This window comes from Actinia tenebrosa, unplaced genomic scaffold, assembly GCF_029948245.1.
Source record: "Actinia tenebrosa isolate PJP-AT-01 unplaced genomic scaffold, QUT_ActTen_1.0 PGA_scaffold15__27_contigs__length_11533743, whole genome shotgun sequence".
NCBI classification, from domain to species: domain Eukaryota; kingdom Metazoa; phylum Cnidaria; class Anthozoa; order Actiniaria; family Actiniidae; genus Actinia; species Actinia tenebrosa.
In genome coordinates this window covers 11,193,058-11,212,497 of record NW_028292575.1, presented here as the reverse complement: position 1 = coordinate 11,212,497, position 19,440 = coordinate 11,193,058, and the positions used below count along the sequence as shown (strand labels likewise).

Sequence of the window (19,440 nt, the reverse complement as noted above, 5' to 3'; positions counted from 1 at the left end):
AACTCTATCGAGTCCCGACGGAAGAAAACAAAGCGCAAAAAGAAAAATAATTTATTCATTTATCAAAAATCGGCTTAACTATCAAAATCTGGTTCCAAAATTCACCAACAACTTAAGATTAGCAAAAATGTTGTTACGTTAATTCTGGCTTTCTAAATTGGATAAAAATGAGGGATCTCTGAAGAAGAAAAAACTTTGTTATCGATCAAAAAAAGATAGATCGAGACAGAAAAAAGCGTCTTGGATTGAATAATGAATGAACAAGTCTTAACCCTAAAAGCTTTTCCAGGCTTGGTGTTCTCACACACATCTTATCTGCAGGAAATTAATCTGTGCACTTGTCAAGAAAAAGAATTAAACAAAGTGTTTAAAAAAACTACAAATTTCCCGTGAACTTGGTTGCAGTTTGTGTCTAAAAATAAAGACAATCAAAATAAAATTTGTGAGTGGCGAAAAAATTGTTAACTCGTCTCTCACCTCTGGGCAATCTCATACTGAGAGCCTTTATTTCTTACTGCGCATGCGTGTCGAGCATGCGCAGTAAGATATAAAGGCTCTGGGTACGAGATTGACCTCTGGGGTCTCGGGAGGTTCGAATCACATGTGAGTAGGGTTTGTTAGGTCTCTCCCTTGATTCAAGGGTTTTTTTCTCCTGGTTCAACATTCTAAATTCCAATTCCATCTGTGAGTTAGCCATGCCCTGACTTAGATCAGACCAGAGGTTGTTTCAGGGTTGAATCTGTGAGTTAGCCGTGCCCTGACTTAGATAAGCCCAGAGGTTGTTTCTGGATTCGATAAAATTGATGTGTTTTGCATGTAAATTTAGTTTACAGACATCGAAAGGTGTACTCACTTCATGGAGTTTAGTTTTAAGTCCCACAGAAATCTCCATACAGGCGAAAATGAAAATAATCGAGATTGCGTTACTTTTTTGGGTTACTTTTTTGCGTTACTTTGTTGCGTTACTTTTGCGTTTCATCGCTCAAATCATTTCGAGAATCATTTTACAAAATTGTTCAATGAATTTTCGAGATTTTGCGACGTCAATCTTGACCGGTGATCTTCTTAGTGAAGATTCAGCAAAGTTCATTACAATGGTAAATTCATTGATATTCCTTGGCTTTTTTTCAGGACAAGCATATCTGAGAGGCAAGTTTTTGCGTATTTTTGTTTTAATCCTTGAAAACCCATATATGACGAAGAAAGAGTCTAAAGCCCTAGAGATTAGAAAGCAGACAAGTGACCTTGGAAGATTTGCAACTTGGTCTAGCTTCATAAATGGAATTTTCTTCGGCTTGTGTCCATTTGTTTTCTCTGGGAAAAGTAAAAATAAACAAATAGTCGTTATCTAAAAGATTTGACAAAAGCATTTTTTCTTATCAAGGGGAAAAAAGCTTTCAAGGAAGGACCACTGATAGTTTGATAAAAAAGATAAAGTAGTCTAAACAAAAAAGAAAGCTTCCCGTTCTGTCTAGCTTTCTCGTTCGGCTCATTTGGTTTTCGCTCATGCCCTTGGTTCATTTCCGCTTTTTTTTTTTTTTTTTCGGTTTAAATAAAACAGTGCACTTTTTTTCTCGCCTCTTTTGTATTTTCCTTCGTAACTATACTTGCTTGCATAATCGTTCATTGATTCGTTCGCTCGTTAGTTCACTCGCTAAATCCCGCTTCGATTTGTGAGTTAGCGGTATGACCACGACTTTAATTAGGATGGAGGTTGTTTCGGCGTTCTGTATGTGAGTTGACCGCACGCCCTAACTTAGATCGGCCCAGAGATTGTTTCAGGGCTTGATCTGTGAGTTAGCCATGCCCTGACTTAGATCAGTCCAGAGGTTGTTTCAGGGTTCAATCTGTGAGTTAGCCGTGTCCTGACTGAGATTAGCCAAAAGGTTGTTTCAGGGTTTGATCTGTGAGTTAGCCATACCCTGACTTAGATCAGCCCAGGGGTTGTTTCAGGGTTTGATCTGTGAGTTAGCCATGCCCTGACTTTGATCAGCCCAGAGGTGTCTCAGGATTCGATAAAATTGAGGTTTTGTTTCAGTATATCCAAAGATTCCTCTCGTACCTTGTGTATCCATTCATATTCTCCAAACTTGCTATCAAATGTTCCCTTTTGCAAGGATCTAAGCTTTAGTGTGAATCTTGGTCCCAACTCTTGAAGTCCGACTTTCTTGGAATTCCTAAAAATATACCTAAAAACATATATGTCAATTTTTAATTATGATTTAATGAAGTCTTGTTAATACTAAAAGCCATAGGCTTGTTATTTCATCATCCCCAAGCTACTCGCTTCGCTGTTCCTCTCAGACGAGTGAACACCATATTGAATTGAGAGAGCTCACAATGAAAATCTAAGGCCTTGCAACAATATGATTGTATGATTGTACATATAGAGGCTTTGCACCATCACGTTATGGCAGCAATGACAGAAGAACGGAAAATAGTCTTTTTCCACTGGGAACCTTCTTCTCCTGCCTCTACTTCTACTTTATTAATAGATAAAGTGTATTTAAGGCATCACATCAATATAAATAAATAGCTAATATATAAATAAATAAATATAAGTAGTATAAAACTTATAAAACTCCTGTCAAGGGTGCCATCAAGTGATGGTGCAAAACCCTATACTATATATTTGAAGCAATGAAATTCCAGATAACGACTTTTGAGCCAATCAAATTGCAAAGTGTGAAGTTTTAACCAATCAAATCATCCTATATATTCTGCCTTACCTATGACGTCTAAAGAATATAAAATCTCGTTGGTTGTGGAAGGTGACACATTGTCTACCCTGGAACTGAGGATCATATGGATATAGTGCAGCCAGCAGTCGTGCTACCGAATGACCCAGTCTTGTGTTGAAGTGATTCAAAATGAGCTCTGGTCTGTGACTAGTCATTCTTCCATGGCCCTGCAGAATTAATGATAAGATATATAATTGTCAACTGAGTCCAAGGTTTGAATCATAAATTATGGTTCACCATTTTTATTGTAAATTGTTGCTGAAAAGCTCTTTTAGGAACATTGATAAAGTATGTATGTATAACTGAAAGTGCCAGCTGATCTAAAAAAATGTCAGCCAATCAGAATCAAGAAAATCTCCAAAGCTGAAGTGTCCTCTGCCACCAAATGAAAAAATAACGTTGCTAATAAGAGATTGATAACAGTAACACAATATCTAATGAGTTTTATATTTTTATTGCAATGGTGGACAGGTTTTTATTTTTCGCTGTTCAGTTCGAAGGCTTCATGACACCTTAGTTTTGCAGTGATGTCATTTCTACGTCACTATTTCAGATCAGCTGGTGACCACTACAAATGTGATGGGATGGTACTGATGGGATCAATGAAAAGACCTCACTGGTCATTCAATGTGTATAGAGTTCATTGATAGTTGTAAGCACAAGTTCTTAAGAGTTCTCTTCCATTCACTGGTTTTCCTCCCTCACCAACACTTCACAAAAAAGAAATAGAGGATATTACATGGGCGCACGGAGATACGAAATTTATCTTCGAGTGTTGAAAAGATCTCTCACAAGTGAGCGCAGCGAACGAGTGAGAGATTTTCAACACGAGAAGATAAATTGCGTATCTCCAAGCGCCCATGTAATATTCTGTTTATTATATAATTATCAATGAAAGTATGTTTTGGCTTTTTCAGGCAATTCTTTCCGTGTATTTTTGAATAGCCATCACAATGGTGTTATTTTCACACGTGAAAATAACATGTTATTTTCACGTGTGAAGATATCAATTTTTCGAAATAGAGAAAAATAGATATTTCATTGGTAATTATATAATAAAACTCTTTTCCATACTATTTCATGACTCAAGATTTTAAGAAACTAAAACGTTTTCACTAAAAGTTTTAAAAATCAGAGAAAAAAACAAGTCTGATACGATATTAATGCAAGATTTTCTCAAGACGTTATTTTACCCATATATTTCTTGGTAGTTTGACACTTGTCAGCTTGAAGTAAGCCGTTGGTCCATCAGGCAAGTGAGTCACAACCAGCCCATCTAAAGCATATTGTTAAAGCATGCATAATAGAATAATACCTTTGGCAGAATGCAGATTGAACCAACAATGGGAATGGAAGCTGGGTATATTTTAAGGGAAGGGGTGAACAGTCTTGATAATAGTGATAATAATAATATACAATTTATATAGCACCTAACCAAGTCTGCTCTAGGCACTTTATAACAAAGATTAGTTAGAGTCAAACTATGAAAAAAACAATTTCTTATTACTTTAAAGTATTTTTGTTTTTGACAAAAAAAGTCCAAATGTTTACCATGTAGGGAAATGAGAGAAGCTACTTGAGTCCTCGTAAAAATGTAAATTTTTCAGCATTTTTTAAACACGGCTTTTATAGGGGGAGGGGGGTTATTTCAAATATAATTTAGAAAATATTTATCACCCAATATTTTACACTTACATTTCCAGAAAAAAATATTTTACTTTAACTTTTCAATTAATTCAATTCACCCTAAGCCCAAGAGTTTCTAAATGATTCCCAGTCATGATGGGTGAAAAATAAAAGCCATACTCCTGGAATTTGAAATAACAATGAACATTACTCCCAGTATATCAATAATTACTAGATTGAAGGATACTTGGTTTGCTATTATCCTCGTTGATGACTACCATAGCAGTGTATCCTCTTGAAACAGCTTGTGGAATAATTTTCTTTAAATCTCTGCCTTTTCTCTGGCGTACTTCAGAATTTGGAATACATTTACAGAGTTCTTCCATAAGCAAGACTGTTGCCTGAGAATTGACAAATATGACAATCACACAACATGATAACAATTTGTATAAATACATGTATACTGTTGTTGGACAAATTCCTGTAAAAAACCACGACCAATTGCAAGCAAATAACAATGTATAATTCATTCATACCTATAGATTGTACATTTTAAATTTCAAACTAGTGTAAGAGTATTATTTCTTTATTTTGCAGTTGCATTTGAAGGCACATGAATATGGTTACACCTCAAACAAAGATTTTTATAAAGAGACTAAATGTTTGAGATGGTTAAACCTAATGCCCAAGATAAAGTGGCCCATTGCAAGCAATTGTACTTTTTAAAAAGAAAACCAAAAAAAGCACACATACAAAAAAAAAAAAATGAACAAACAAAACACTTACAAAAAAACATACACACAAAAAGACACACACAAAAAATTGTAATATACTGAAACGTCTGTAAAGAGGGTTCAAAATCTTGTACATACATTTTTTGGTCTGTCACTTGAAGTGATCACCACTTTAGGTGTTACTTCTCTTTTGAAATACAAACTCAGTTCATCTGTGGCTTCATCATTGAGAATCTTTGAAATAAAACAAGCATTTATGAGATAGGCAGAGCTGTGGCCTAAAAGAGAGCCTTAGAAGTGTGAAGCGCTCACTTGGTCAATCTATTATCTATTACATTAAGAACTCAAACACTTGGAAAAGCTGTTTTAACAGCTAAACCTGCAGTTAACCATTGACAATTCAAAAATGTTTAGATTTTATCAATACCATTAAACAGGCTCTGAGTTGATCAAAGTTAGAGCACTGAGCTAACTCACAGATTGAATTGGAATTTTGCATGCTTCTGCATAAGTTTTGTAAGGGAAGGTGGAAAATTAGGCAAAGACCATCAAATCAAGGAAGAGATCATAATAATAATAATAATAAATGGGATCTAGCAGTGGCATTTCTACAGAGTAGCTATTCATCCACTGTAATTCCAATTGGAATTTAGGAGTTGATTTTTGCGGAGGGAGGAAAGCCGGGAAACCCAGAAAACCCTCAAAGCACAGGAGAGAACCAACAAACTACTCAACTTAAATACAACACCGAGCTCAGCGGGACTCGGACCGGGTCACATTGGTGAGAGGCGAGCGCTCTCACCACTACGCCACCTGTGCTTCCCAAAAACTAAAAACTCTTCTTACATGTCATGCTGAGGCAAGGAATTGATTCAACCCAAGACCTCTATACCATCCAGTGATTCTCATAGAGCATTTTCACTCACGTGAGAAGGCAGCCATAAACAATAGAAATTTCTGCACAGTATTTGCATAAAAATAGAGTTCAATTCCCGGAGGATAGAAAATGTATTGTTTTGGTATCCCCATAATGGCCACTGTGACGTCGTGAAAACGCTTTATTGATAGCTATTAACCTTTTGATTTCTTATTGGTTATTGCTTGTTTACATTTTATTTTCTTATTTTCATGAAGTTTTTCAGTTACCTCTTCATCATCAACATTCACAATAGTTTCATCTTTCACTCTGGTGTTTTCAATAGTTCTGGGGACTTGTTTTGGTGGGGCCTGAAAATAAATGACAGAAAAGATCAAAGAAAATTCGTAATTTTTCAAGTCATTAATCTACCACGTGGAGTGTCAAATTGTTGTGGACAAATAAACAAACAAACGCACCGAATCGAAAATATCTAATCCTCGAATTGTAGTTTTATGGCCTTTAAGATTGCTTGAAAGCACTGTTCTAAAGAATACTGTCAAACAAAAATCATTTCTAAATAAAAACTTCGACTATGATCGACAAAAAGCAACGAAGAAAACTCCAACACATTTCTAACACAATCTTTGCATCACACCTCGTCTCCAAGAGCGTCGTCTTCCCTCTTCCTCTTCTTTCGTCTCTCTCTCTTTTCCTTAGCCTTCCTGATCTTTTCTTTCCAGTAAACCTCGCTTCTTTGTATTTTATTTTTCATGCGAGAGAAGTCGACTGGTTTTCTTTCTCTTTCGTCCGCCATCTTGGATAAACTGAGCCCGCAGTACTACTGCACGCTTTTAAAAATGACCGAATAGGATTCTGGGTAAGTTAAAACTCTTTGAAAACGACCGATATTCATTTGTCGAGATAGTTTAAAAAATGGTTTCTAAAAAAAATCGCAAATTTTCATATAAAGGACAAAAGTGGTAAGTAATGGCCTCTAAGAGACATGCAGCTAGTTAGCTCATTTGTTTATTATCTAGAATCAAGAATATAATGTTTGATACCGGCAGTATATCAACAGAGTCTCGAATATCAGATATAGCTATCGGAAATTCTCAAATACGTAAAAGAAGGAAGAGAGAGAGGTATCTGGTAGGGTATCTGGTAGATTAGTCAAGAGGAAAAGGGACATAATCTATGTGCCGCATGTTCGAATCTGGAATATAATATTTGATATACTGACATTACGTGTAATATCGACGGAGTTTCAAATATCAGATAGTTATCGTAAAAATCTCAAATAATATCGAATAGCAAGCTGGTACGTAAAAGAAGGAAGAGAGAGAGGTATCTGGTAGATTAGTCAAGAGGAAAAAGGACAAAATCTATGTGCCACATGTTGGACGAGTTCCGGCTAACTTAGATTAATACTAAAACAAGCCGATAATCGATGTATTAGATCTTATTTGTGCGCGGGGACTGGGAAATGCTGCGTAGACTTGCGGTAGTCGTAGTACCATAAAAACAGAAGATACAGCAACATATAGAGGGAAAAGCCAAGTAGAGTAAAAGACATTGCCAAAATAATGATAATATGATTTTAAAAAGATTTTTAAAATCCTATCTGAATACAATGGGGTTCGAACCCACCAACAGAATCATTTTAAAAAAATCGACTCCAATGTGCCATACCCCCGAGACATCCGCAGAGCTGGGGCGTCGTATGGACTTCGGACCTGACGGCGATTAAATCCTTCTGCCCTTGGGTGCACGAATTACGCAAGAAAATGTTCTAGCCGAAGCATCAGGGGAGAGACCAGCCGGCCCCCAGACCATTTCGGCTAATCCCTTGCATCTCTGCCACGCACGGAATCGGTTGAAAATTTTATGTTAAAACTTCTAGTCTATCTGGTGCATTGTTTTCACGGCTATTATTATGCTGATTTACCTGTCAACCGTGGTCCAGTGGTAAAAACTTAGGCTTCCATGACACTGAGTCAAGTCCGGTTGAGCGAAGTTAGTACCCGGATGGGTGACCTGAAACTTATGCCTACTTAACTTTTTTGCGAGTTTTTTTCCACTTACTTTTCAAAATTAATAATTACGAATTTTTCTAGTTGAGAAATGGTTAAAAAAAATTAAAAACTGCCGGGCACTTTAATGCGTGCTTGGCAGTCTGTAATCGTGAGCAATTTTTCCCGACTAATATAAGAGAGTCGTTCGTGGTCTGCGGGGTGTTCTGTACAGAGGAAAGACTGAAAACGTCCAATTTAATTTCTTAAGCTGAGGAGAAGCGCGGCTTGAAGTTTTTTTACAAAGATAAAATCGATTAGAATTCGTTTTAGTTTGGTTTAGTTGAGAAATTGTCGAAAATAAAATAAACTAGATACTCAGTCAAATTGGCAAACTAATCGCGCAGTTCAGTCGATTAACATGCAGCACGACTCGAAGTCGTGTAACACGTAGTAAATCGATCGTTTCTTATTTGCAGCAACTGGTCTTAACATGCAGAAACTCTTTTGTAATTTGTAGCAACTCGTTAAACTGGCTCAGTGCATGCCCTTTAGGGGCCGCCAAGTTATGGGGACCCTCACTTTTTTTCAAGTTTCAGAAGCCTCTTGGCCGCGGTGTTTGAAAACTGGACTGTTTTTTTTTTTTTTTTTTTTTTTTTTTAATGCACCTTGCGATTCAGTAGTAGCCTGCGAAATCCGAAAACAAACTGTTGGTTACGTTCGAATCAAACCAATAGTTTGTGTTTGGATGCACACAGGCTATGCGTTTAGTGACCTTCCCGCAAATTAACGACAGACATAGCGCCACGTTTTCACATTTCCCTGCGGCATTTCACTTTACCTTTCGCAAACCTTGTGACCAAAAACAATTATCATCTTATTTATCAAACGCTTGGATAATTTTCATTATTTACTTGTCAACTGACGTTTCACGTTTGTAGTGAACCGGAGATCAGTTAAACTCTCGCACTAAAACCATATGAAGATATTTCTGGAAAATGACTGTAGTAAATTCGTCCTATTGTTCTATCTTTGTTGAGAAATGTTCCGAGTGCTTCCAAAGGTCTTGCTCTCGCGAGATTTGATTCGCCGATGCAAATCAAACGAAAATAGGTCTGGTCTTCGTGCAATAGAAGACAGAAAGCAAAGAGGAAATCGTTTGATTTAATAGCATGTTGATATCTAGATACTTCTTCTCAAATGCCTCTAATACATTAAACGCGACCCTCTAGGCTGCAATGACGATTTTCTCAGTAACTGAAATCCTTGCATAGCAGCGTTTACGAAACTTGTTGACACTTTCTGATGTATGTTTTGGTCACCACGGGATAAAATACGAATGCATTCTAGTTAAATAAGCGATGTCCTTAATTTGCGGGCGGCCTACAATTAATTTGCGTGATACTTGACTACAAACATTTCATCAGTGTGTATGTAGGATTTATTTATGCGGGCAGGGAGTAATCACTAGCTGCGCACCCCATGACCGTCATTTACTCTTCAAACACTTTCGTACCGTACCCCGCAGTTATTATGAAGTTTCCGAGCACGCAATGTATCGCTTGAAAGCACAGCACCTCAGCACTAGGGGTCACCTTAGTCTTCAGTAAACGCTCTCATGCAACTATTATATAACTCTCATACAACTATTACATAACTGTGAGATTTTGAAATCTGAAAAATCTTTAACATTAAAACTACCCGGCACTATCCAAAAGAGCACTTAAAAATCAATAAATTAGGAAGTTTACGTTACAGCAAAACTTAAACTTACAATTTCATGCAAATTCCATTGTTTTCTATTGTTTAATTAGCACTATTTTGTAGTATTTAGTAATGAGTGTTTCACGGATTAATTGTTTGCACTCTATTGGAGATCAAAGTGAGAGAGTTTTGTATGAATTTCTTCTCATCGTTTTGATGATTTCCCACATATCTAAAGTCTGTTAACTCTTAAGGGATTTTTCAAAAGTGCACATTTTAATCTAACAAACATATTCTTTCATATGAAGAAACAAATTTCCATGAATACTGACATGATGAAAATGGTGTGTCTGAAGTTTATTCAAGGATGATTTTTCCGTATGAAGGTGGCACCGTCACAAAGAATACTTTCGTAAATAAATATCTTCGTTATGAAAAACAGAGCTAAAATTCATTTCGAAAACGCCTAATTCAAAGTGGACCGCCGAAACTGAAACTGCCTTCTCTCTTTCGAAAACGCTGATACAGTGATACTGTAAGATTTATTTATAGACAACAAGGTTTTTGTTACCCCTTGCTCCAGATATATAGTTCTGGTAATCTTGATCCGTGAGTAACAATGAAAACGCCGAATGTACTGTATTCTAACCCAGCTCACTTCTTAATGTTAATAGCATAGGATATATATGAAGCAAGTGAGTATCTAGAATTTGCCATAGGGGGGAGGGGGAGGGGGTAAACTTCCAACTTAGTTCAACAAACCAACCCTCCCTCTCCCAAAATTAAATGAGATAAATTATATTCCATTCAAATCAAATAAATAAGATTCCAATGACAGGCCAGGGGGAGCGCTCACAACACCCTTCGATTCCCGCCCCTCCCCCTCCCCCTCCCCCTCCCCCTCCCCCTCCCCCTCCCCCTCCCCCTCCCCCTCCCACTCCCCCAAACCCCTCCCCCTCCCCCTCCCCCTTCTCTAGATACACCGTTGCCATGAATTTTCCGGTCAGTGAGAGCGACAAAGGAACAGACAGTTGGTCAGTTTATAGACAAGCAATGAAAAAGATTCAACTAGATCAGAACGCAAACACTAGAGCAGAACTGTCTCAGTACTATCGTTATATGATTATATTTTCTTGCTGCTGTAACTATCGATCCTTGCAGTGAAGTTCTAGACACTTTGCAGTGTGGCTAAGTTCTTATAGGACGTGTTTGTCCCGACTGTATAGCAAAAGTAAAGTTTATTTTACTAAATAACTGATTGTTACCAACCACGCCCTCAGGGACATTTCTGCGGTCCCAATTATGAAACATAGATCGATACGTCAAAAAATTTAATGGAGATCGAAAAAGTATTGAATGATATATTTTTGTGCAAAAAACAAGACTGAGGCGCTATTCAAAGCTCTCTTCAAAACAGATCAGACTCTGTTGAGACATGCATATGTATTCCACACCTGAATAACAGGCATTTGCATAACAGCTTCACATCAATCATAGGCTTGTATCATCCAATCAAAACATATTTCATTGTTAGTGGAAAAATACATTAATCACAGTCAAGTAGCTTCGACTTTAGTTGCAGTGACAGAGCTTGCTCGACTTGGAGTGCAATTTCACCATGGCAAAGGTAAGAAAAAGAAATACGATTCTTGCAAGAAATATATATCTGACTTGACTCGTGTCAAACGGTTTAGTCTTAAGCATCAAGTAGCTATTACAGTGAGGACACTCGACACTGAGTTTTTTTCGAACGGGTTATTATTTCCAAAACGTTCTACTGTTTTAAGCCCTGTAAAATAAAGCATTGCGTTCAAATACACCTCACAGCATTGAGTCATCAAAAAGAAATCTTGTTCCCAATCGATTGGTTCAAGGAATCATTTATCGATACATAGTATAGGCATTCTTTAAAAAGTAGCGAAAAAACAAAGTGTTCGTGGCTCGAGTGTTCCGTCACTGTAAGTAATGAAAGGAAACTAAAATAATGACGACTTAATATTTCATTTTCATAAAGCAAACCTCAATCGCTGATGTGAAAAAGAACTGCCCCGTCTTCAAGACCAGCCATTGTCCATACACTGGACTAAAGGCACAGTTGGCTAGGAGTAGTGTGTTCGACCACGGATGTATCGTTAAACCTGGTCAATGCAAGACTTCAGCCGAGGTATCTGATGTCCTGGCTACTGTTGTGCCTAAAGGCGAAGCAGAAGAAATGATAATGGCCCATGCGATCCAACAAGCTGTTCTTCTTGGCTACAACGTAGAGAAGAAGATGGGCAAATCTTGCCCTGTTCTTCCAAACTGGCCCTTCAACACCAAAACGGATGGAACAGCAGTGTTCACTCCGCAAAGTGCCATTGTAAGCATAATGTTTTTCATATTTTTCTTCATGACGTATTCATAGCTAGTCATATCACTTTTTCATTTGGGAACGACTAGTTGCGCAAAACCCAAAAACAGAACTCATCCTATCCGAACTGTGGCGCGCTATTAAAAGCACTACATTTCGTTTACAAATCTATACAATACCAACTTTATGGCATCGATCTTTTCCTAACATACCTGCTTAGTGACTTTTCGTCGACGAGTGAGGGCATAGTCCGGTTTGTATACGCCTATAAAAGGGCCATATTCCTTGAATCTTTAGAGGATGATGCAATGCCCAAAAGTTAGAACATTGTCGAGAGAGATGGGTCGACAGTTTGAAATTAAAAATTAAAAAAAAAAACGGTATGTTTTTAGTAGTAAAAGTTAAAGAGGCGTTTTTGCGCGTTGTCGTATTAGTCTTTGCAGATGCCCAAAAATTAGAACATTGCCAAGAGAGGTGGGAAAATTTGAAATAGAAAAACAGCTTGTTTGTGGGTGTCTTGTCTTGATAGATATATAATTATGGATTGACGAACAAATTGCAAATACAAAGATGTTTTCGATCACGCGCGAAGATCATCTTTAGAGACTACACCCAACTATCGTTACGTAACATCAGTCGTTATATTGCAATACAATATTAATATAATTATGGATTGACGAACAAATTGCAAAGCCAAAGATGTTTTCGATCACGCGCGAAGATCATCTTTAGAGACTACACCCAACTATCGTTACGTAACATCAGTCGTTATATTGCAACTACAATATTTCCTTAAACAATTAGGAGCCAACATTCTGTTAGTCGCGCTATATTGGTCCAGTTATCGCTTCTAGCCAGCAAGGTCAAGAAAAGTCTGAAAAGTTTGAATAACAAAGATATTTATCACGTACGGTTGAAAACGTACATAAATTACTTATTACCGACAGCTGATAGAAAGTGGGAAAAAAGATATGTATATGATACGTGGGATCATTGTTGGGAAAATGAGCCCAAATGTTTGCAGCTCTGTTGGAAACTCTTTAGACAAAAGCCCTCTCTCTCGTAACAGTTTAAAGCAGTTTTGGGTGCGCGGTTGATCTAGAATGAGCTTAGTCGGATATACTCTGTGTTGACAATGAAACGTGTTTACCCGGTCTGTCTGCTTCTTAGGCCTAGGGCAAACGTCGAACTTTTCATGCACCGAACTTAAATACATCAAAGACTGCCGCCTCATTATCACCTGATATCCATAATGAGTTCGGTGCATGGAAAGTTCGACGTTTGTCCTAAGCCTTAATTTGATGGAAATTGGTAGACAAAACTGTTTTGTGTCCTGGTAACTTTTCAGTTTGAAAGCAGTCTGGATTGGTTTAGAATCCGCACTCTGTTCTTTCTCTCAGTACTTATGCAAAGACGCGAAGGTTTCATGCGCTAAAACTCACTCCCTGGACTTAGATTAATTCTACTTTCCCTTCCGAATCGTTATATAAAGAACTGTGCCTTCCCGCAAGCGTCTTTGTTACGGTTAGACACATTCCTTATATCGATCCCTTTCAACAACTTTTGCGACGGCTTATTTTTAAAGTATTCAACAAGATTTGATATTATGCCAAACGTCCGTCCAAAAAGTGCCTAAAATAGAGCTGGTGTATTGTTTTCAAGTCAACGCGTCAAAACAATGGCAAGCTTCAGAAGGACGGCCCCTAAGGACGTCTTCAAAGAAGGCTACAGTACCACTATCCTTGGTTTTAACACTCTGACTAAGATCCCCGTATTCCGTGAGTAACCTTTTAACAAAAAAAAAAACTGTCAACTAATATGAAGCACATGCGTTTTTCTAGCAAGTCTTGAATTTGTTTTGAGTGAAGTATACTCTCCTTGGGTTTTGGGGTTCAATGGTCAAAATCTTGCGGGAAGGCGTGACAATGAAAGTTCTAAGAATAAACAATCACGTCATGTTTTTCGATTGGTCCTAGGATTCAGTGTATGTCACCATGGATGACGTTAAGCAAAAGTGCCCAGCCTTCAAAAAGGGTAATGATTGTCCATACAACGTTCCTGAGCTGAAGGGACTTGGTAAAGGTTGTCCAGAATTCAAAGATGGATGTCCCTTCAAGAATGTTAAGACTGTTGGTGAGTTTCGAGAGAAGCTAGGAGAGATGAGAGAAAAGTGCAAAGGGAAAGCCAACTACAACAAGGCTCTCGAGGTATGTTTTCTGTCACGGATCCTACATCATACTCTAGTTGAAGATTCCCACGTTTTTGTTCTCTGTGAAAGAATGTCTCTAATTTAAACCCTTCGGATTCATTTATGTTATATTTCTTTAGCTTACTACAAAAGCTACTGGAGAGAAAGTTGCTGAACTTGGACATTGCCCATTCCACAAGTATGGCTGTCAAGTCAAGGAAGATCTGCAAGGCCAAGCCATCGTGAGTCAACCAATTATTATCATCATCATCATGTTATCCTCTTGTATGCTTGCTTATCATTATTGACGATAAATGACAGCAAGTATATCAGTGAAGATATAGGTCTGTTCTTTCTAGATCCAAGGGCTTTTCCAGTTTCTCGCGTTTTCTTCTGCCTACAAAATCTAACATGCTAAATTCAAGTCATTTCTATATGTTTGCTAGGCGTTCTCTCACCTTAGATCACCACATAGGTTGGTAAATATAGTATGCTCTCAATATTTGATAGGCAAACGACATCGTTGAATTGGATTATGTCAAGAACCACTGTCCAGTTTTCCAGAAAGGACATTTTTGCCCTTACGATATCCCCTGCCTCAAAGGACTTGGAACAAAATGTCCAGAATTCAAAGATGGTTGTCCCTTCAAAAACGTTAAGACGGTTGGAGAGTTCAAGCAAAAGCTCGGAGAGATGAAAGACAAGTGCAAAGGCAAGGAAAACTACGAAAAGGCTTTGGATGTAAGTATCATCATAGCAAGTGGCTTAAAGAACCACATTTTCTCCTCAATTAAGGCCAACAAACACGAAACGAAAAGATGCTTGAAATGCAATGGAAATGCTGATGACATCAATAACTTAAAACGAACACTGTGTATGCTTTTGTTCAGTGAAAGATGAAAAGCCAGAGACATAACAGTGATGAGTACGATTCTTGTCGGGCAAATACGTATACAATACATAAAATATTCTTATCCTCGCTCAAAAAGGAAATTAGTGGCAGAGAACAGAGCTTTCGATATTTATTAGGAATATGATATTTGAAGTTTTTCTGTAACGGTTCTGTTGTAGATGATTATGGCGGCAAGTGGAGAACAAGTAGGCAAGTTTGGTCACTGCCCTTTCTTCAATTTTGGTTGCATGTTGAAGACTGATGGTGATGACAAACCAATTGTGAGTAGAAAGCCAATTTCCTATACAAATCCTTATTAATATAGATAAGTCATAGATATTTAGCGTCTGTTAAGTATGACTTTGCATTGAAATATAGCATTCAGAGTGGTTTACCATGGAGTATGTCAAGGAGCATTGCCCTGCCTTCCGCAAGGGAAAGTTCTGCCCTTACAACGTGTCTGAACTCAAAGGACTTGCAGAAGGCTGCCCAGCCTTCAAGGATGGCTGTCCGTTCAAAAACGTGAGAACTGTTGGAGAGTTTGAAGGCAAATTGGCTGAAATGAGAGATGAATGCAAGGCAAAGAGCAAATATAACGAAGCTTTGAAGGTAAGACTAATGACCAAAAGCTGGAATAAGAAATAAAACTGTTGCTGATACTTGTTGGTTGGTATGTTGTAGATCATCTATGGTGTCAATGGAAAGCAGTCTGCCGTGATCGGCCATTGTCCGTTCTTCAAGTTTGGGTGCCCATTCAAAACGGATCGTCAAGGAAAATCAATTGTAAGTCGTTACTGTAACTCCCGCTATTCCTCCATCATCCTTCATCTTAAACATTTTCTTCAGCCAATCCACAGGTTTTCTCCTCATATCTTACCCCTAAATCACTTCCACATTATATTACTATAAACTATATTAAAATTTTGCTGATAAAGCTAAAGAAATCATTGTTTTCAAGGTTCCTGATCTTGTCACTCTGGACTACGTAAAACAACACTGCCCAGCATTCCATAAAGGTAAACACTGCCCTTACAATGTCAAGGAACTCAAAGGACTTGCCTCTGGTTGTCCAGAATTCAAGCGGCACGGATGCCCCTTTAAGGATGTGAAAGATGTTCGAGAGTTCAAAACCAAACTTGGAGAGATGAGAGACACCTGCAAAGGAAAAGAAAAGTACACCCAAGCCTTGGAAGTAAGAGATGATTTTCACTTTTTCAGCGCTTTACAATTTTCACCATTAGTTGAAATTGAAAGTATCAAACTATAGGAAGCGTAATACAGAAGTACAGGTCGATGAAATACAAAGAATCTCATTTTGAATTGTCATGATGAAACTATTTATCCAAGTCTTTCTGAGACTATATAAAGACGGAAAACGATGAAACAATCTTTTGTTTCGTAACATTATCTTTATAGTTCACATAATCTGTTTTGTTACAGCTTGTTTTTGAGGCTAATGGTGAAGCGGTTGCTAAACATGGCCACTGTCCATTCTTCGCCTGTGGATGTCCTTTGAAAAGCGACCACAATGGAAAATTCATCGTAAGTAGATTCAGTTTGAAATGCAATTTTCAAAACCCTCAAAATAACCCAAAGTATAGAGAAAACCCTAATGATAAAGTATGACCTCGACAACACCTAATGCAAGGAATACTTAAACTAGGCAAATCATCGCCCATTATCCTCCTAATTACTTTTCGTATCCATTTGTAGACTCCTGAGACCATGTCCATGGACTACGTTAAAGGTCACTGCCCAGCATTCGAGAAAGGCAAGGCTTGTCCTTACAATGTTCCACAACTGAAAGGATTAGGCAAGCATTGCCCAAAGTTTGCTGATGGCAAATGCCCATTCAGAGATGTGGAGAATGTTGGAGAGCTCAAGGCTAAAATGGGTGAAATGAGAGACACTTGCAAAGGGAACGCCAACTACAAAAAAGCCATCGATGTAAGAACAAATATCGTGGGTATTAATCTACCCGGCAACCTCGCTCTTGTTAGAATAAATTGCTCTTTAAATATGCCTTCAGAAACGTTTTTTATTTAGTGACTTGCAAAGATATAATCGACCTCCAATCTGTTTTATCAGTGAAAGATGAGATACGAAGTGTTATTCTTCCAAATGACACTAGCTCAGACAAACATATCTAGTCGAGAGAGTCGAGATAGTTGACTGACTTTTTACGACCTCTAGTCATTTGGAAGTTTCATTGTCATGTTCTACAAAATAGCATACAGTCATAAAGATCAACTTTACATTTGCAGCATATCATTCCTTAATGAAAATTCTTTTTACCATATGCGCAAATAATAATAATAATAATAATAATAATAATAATAATAATAATGATGATAATGATAATGATAATAAGCGTTGGATAGATTTACGTATTGATGAAATTATATTCGATATCTGTACAACGTGTAAAAGATGATACATTAAAGTAACAATGTTTTGACATGTTTCAGCTCATCCAAAAGGCAACTAAAGAAGGTACTGAGAGGATTGGGCACTGCCCCTTCCATCACGACCACTGTGAGCTCAAAACTGACCAACAAGGAAAGAAAATCGTTTAGATGAAAGGCACTGGCTGACGTAGTGCAGAATTTGACCACTACAAGCTATAGAATAGTTCACATTGTTGGGATTAAATTTTTTCTTTATACTTTTTTAAAAACTTTTTCTTCTTTTTGATAATTAAGTATTGGTAAGGGGAAGGTATTTCTATCATTCATAAAAGATTATAATCAGTCTCGCTCTGGATCAGCTAGAGGAACTGATGCATAGAATAATGAGCACCTAGCACCACTGCATGCATGGGCTGGTGGTGAATTGGAATAAACTATGTGCTCACAGTAAGCTAACTCATACTATGAATTTGTAACTTCTTTCTAAACAATAAACTTTGAATCATAAACACTCGTTTAGTGAATGTTTATCCGTGTTGTGTAAGAATTAAGTTGTATTACCACCTGTAAGTGCTCACATATACTCGCGTTATGAATTTTGTACGACCTTAATAGAGTGCAAACAATATATAACCGTGAAACTTTAGTAATACTAAATACAACAATTTTATGCAAATTCCATTTTTTCTATTGTTTAATTAGAGTACAAAAACTAAAAGTGTGCAACACTTTGCACTATTTAGAAGTAAATAATGTTAATTAAACAATAGAAAACAATAGGATTAGCATAATTTAGCAGTATTTAGTGGTATTTATGTTACACACTTATAGTGTTTGTACTCTAGCACTGTTTTGTACTACAGTCGACTCTCCCGTAAGCGACCACCCCGGGGCCAGGAGAAAGTGGTCGCTTATGTGAGATGGACGCGTACGAGAGAGTTAACACAGGAAGCCCAAACAATGAGATTCCCAACACAGGAAGCCTAAACTATTTATAATTTGTAACTCACGTGTTAAAACTACGGTAAATTTTCGCACAACATTTACTTTGAGTATTCAGTCCACGCGCTGACAACTCACTCACGGCTATCTTTTTTCTTTTTTTCTTGCTTTTATCATTTTTATACTACAAAAGTTTTATCTTGTCTTTTTCAGTAGGTTTAGACAATTGTTGCAGTTGCTGTACTCTTTAAACTTTCTTCTTCTACAGTCGGCGCCATTTTGTTGCGCGGCAAATCGGCGACGGACATGTTACACACACATCGATTTGCTGAAAATTCCACATCTTGTGTTGCAAGTTTTTGAAGCCAGATCAAAAACTTGCAACGTGTTGCAGAGTGAAAAATTGCGCGAAAATTCGACCTCGGCGTTATGTTACAAGACAACGATTTTTCGTGCAACGATGTCGGCGTCGCAACCTGGTCCGTGTTACACCACTTAAACAATAAACATTGTTAATTCGTTTAACGGATTTTTTATCAGGATCCTTTTAATAGGACGAAGAAACACATCTGCTTGCCTGCTTGCCTGCTTGCCTGCTTGCCTGCTTGCCTGCTTGCCTGCTTGCCTGCTTGCCTGCTTGCCTGCTTGCCTGCTTGCCTGCTTGCCTGCTTGCCTGCTTGCCTGCTTGCCTGCTTGCCTGCTTAAAGCAGGCTAACCCCCCAAGACAGAGACAAATAACTGATATTTGCATAGTTTAAAATTTACAAATTAGCCTTCTTTCTACTAGTGTATATTTTTAGAATGAGCTAGTGATTGCTAATCATATGACTCCACGCATGGTCACTCACCAGACGCGGCCTAATATAAGGCTCAGACATCACGTACGTTATGTAAACATCCAATTTAATATTAATTATATAAGAGTGAAACTACAAAAAAACACCGGCTTGAAATGAGCAGGTACAGATTTTCGTGTGAAAAGGTATC

General features: G+C 37.7%; 2 protein-coding genes across 2 annotated transcripts; one reads left to right on the top strand and one right to left on the bottom strand.

The window, feature by feature from the left end:
- Positions 1-36: 36 nt before the first annotated feature.
- LOC116290933 (ribosome production factor 1) lies at positions 37-6,781 on the bottom strand. The gene is made up of 8 exons (XM_031698055.2): positions 6,616-6,781; positions 6,248-6,328; positions 5,240-5,335; positions 4,615-4,768; positions 3,935-4,017; positions 2,730-2,908; positions 2,063-2,189; positions 37-1,314 (listed from the first exon to the last, which is right to left on the bottom strand). The coding sequence occupies exons 1-8, from the start codon at positions 6,772-6,774 to the stop codon at positions 1,273-1,275; spliced, it is 921 nt and encodes a 306-aa protein (XP_031553915.1). The 5' UTR covers positions 6,775-6,781; the 3' UTR covers positions 37-1,272.
- A 4,410-nt stretch (positions 6,782-11,191) lies between these two features.
- Positions 11,192-18,020, top strand: LOC116290932 (uncharacterized). Its single transcript, XM_089030313.1, has 12 exons — positions 11,192-11,300; positions 11,688-12,032; positions 14,000-14,230; positions 14,352-14,453; positions 14,722-14,952; positions 15,283-15,384; positions 15,482-15,712; positions 15,785-15,886; positions 16,062-16,295; positions 16,544-16,645; positions 16,817-17,050; positions 17,572-18,020. Exons 1-12 carry the CDS (start codon positions 11,292-11,294, stop codon positions 17,677-17,679), a joined length of 2,031 nt encoding a protein of 676 aa, XP_088886439.1. The 5' UTR covers positions 11,192-11,291; the 3' UTR covers positions 17,680-18,020.
- The last annotated feature ends 1,420 nt before the right edge of the window (positions 18,021-19,440 follow it).

What these genes read in the sequence shown, in the direction of transcription:
- LOC116290933 (XM_031698055.2), bottom strand. Translation starts at nt 6,774, where the DNA reads ATGGCGGACGAAAGAGAAAGAAAACCAGTCGACTTCTCTCGCATGAAA. An exon ending in ACGACGCTCTTGGAGACGAG is followed by an intron (nt 6,329 to 6,615) that starts GTGTGATGCAAA and finishes ATTTATTTTCAG; the next exon opens with GCCCCACCAAAACAAGTCCC. An exon ending in TGAATGTTGATGATGAAGAG is followed by an intron (nt 5,336 to 6,247) that starts GTAACTGAAAAA and finishes TTTATTTCAAAG; the next exon opens with ATTCTCAATGATGAAGCCAC.
- LOC116290932 (XM_089030313.1), top strand. An exon ending in ACTACAACAAGGCTCTCGAG is followed by an intron (nt 14,231 to 14,351) that starts GTATGTTTTCTG and finishes ATATTTCTTTAG; the next exon opens with CTTACTACAAAAGCTACTGG. An exon ending in AGTACACCCAAGCCTTGGAA is followed by an intron (nt 16,296 to 16,543) that starts GTAAGAGATGAT and finishes GTTTTGTTACAG; the next exon opens with CTTGTTTTTGAGGCTAATGG.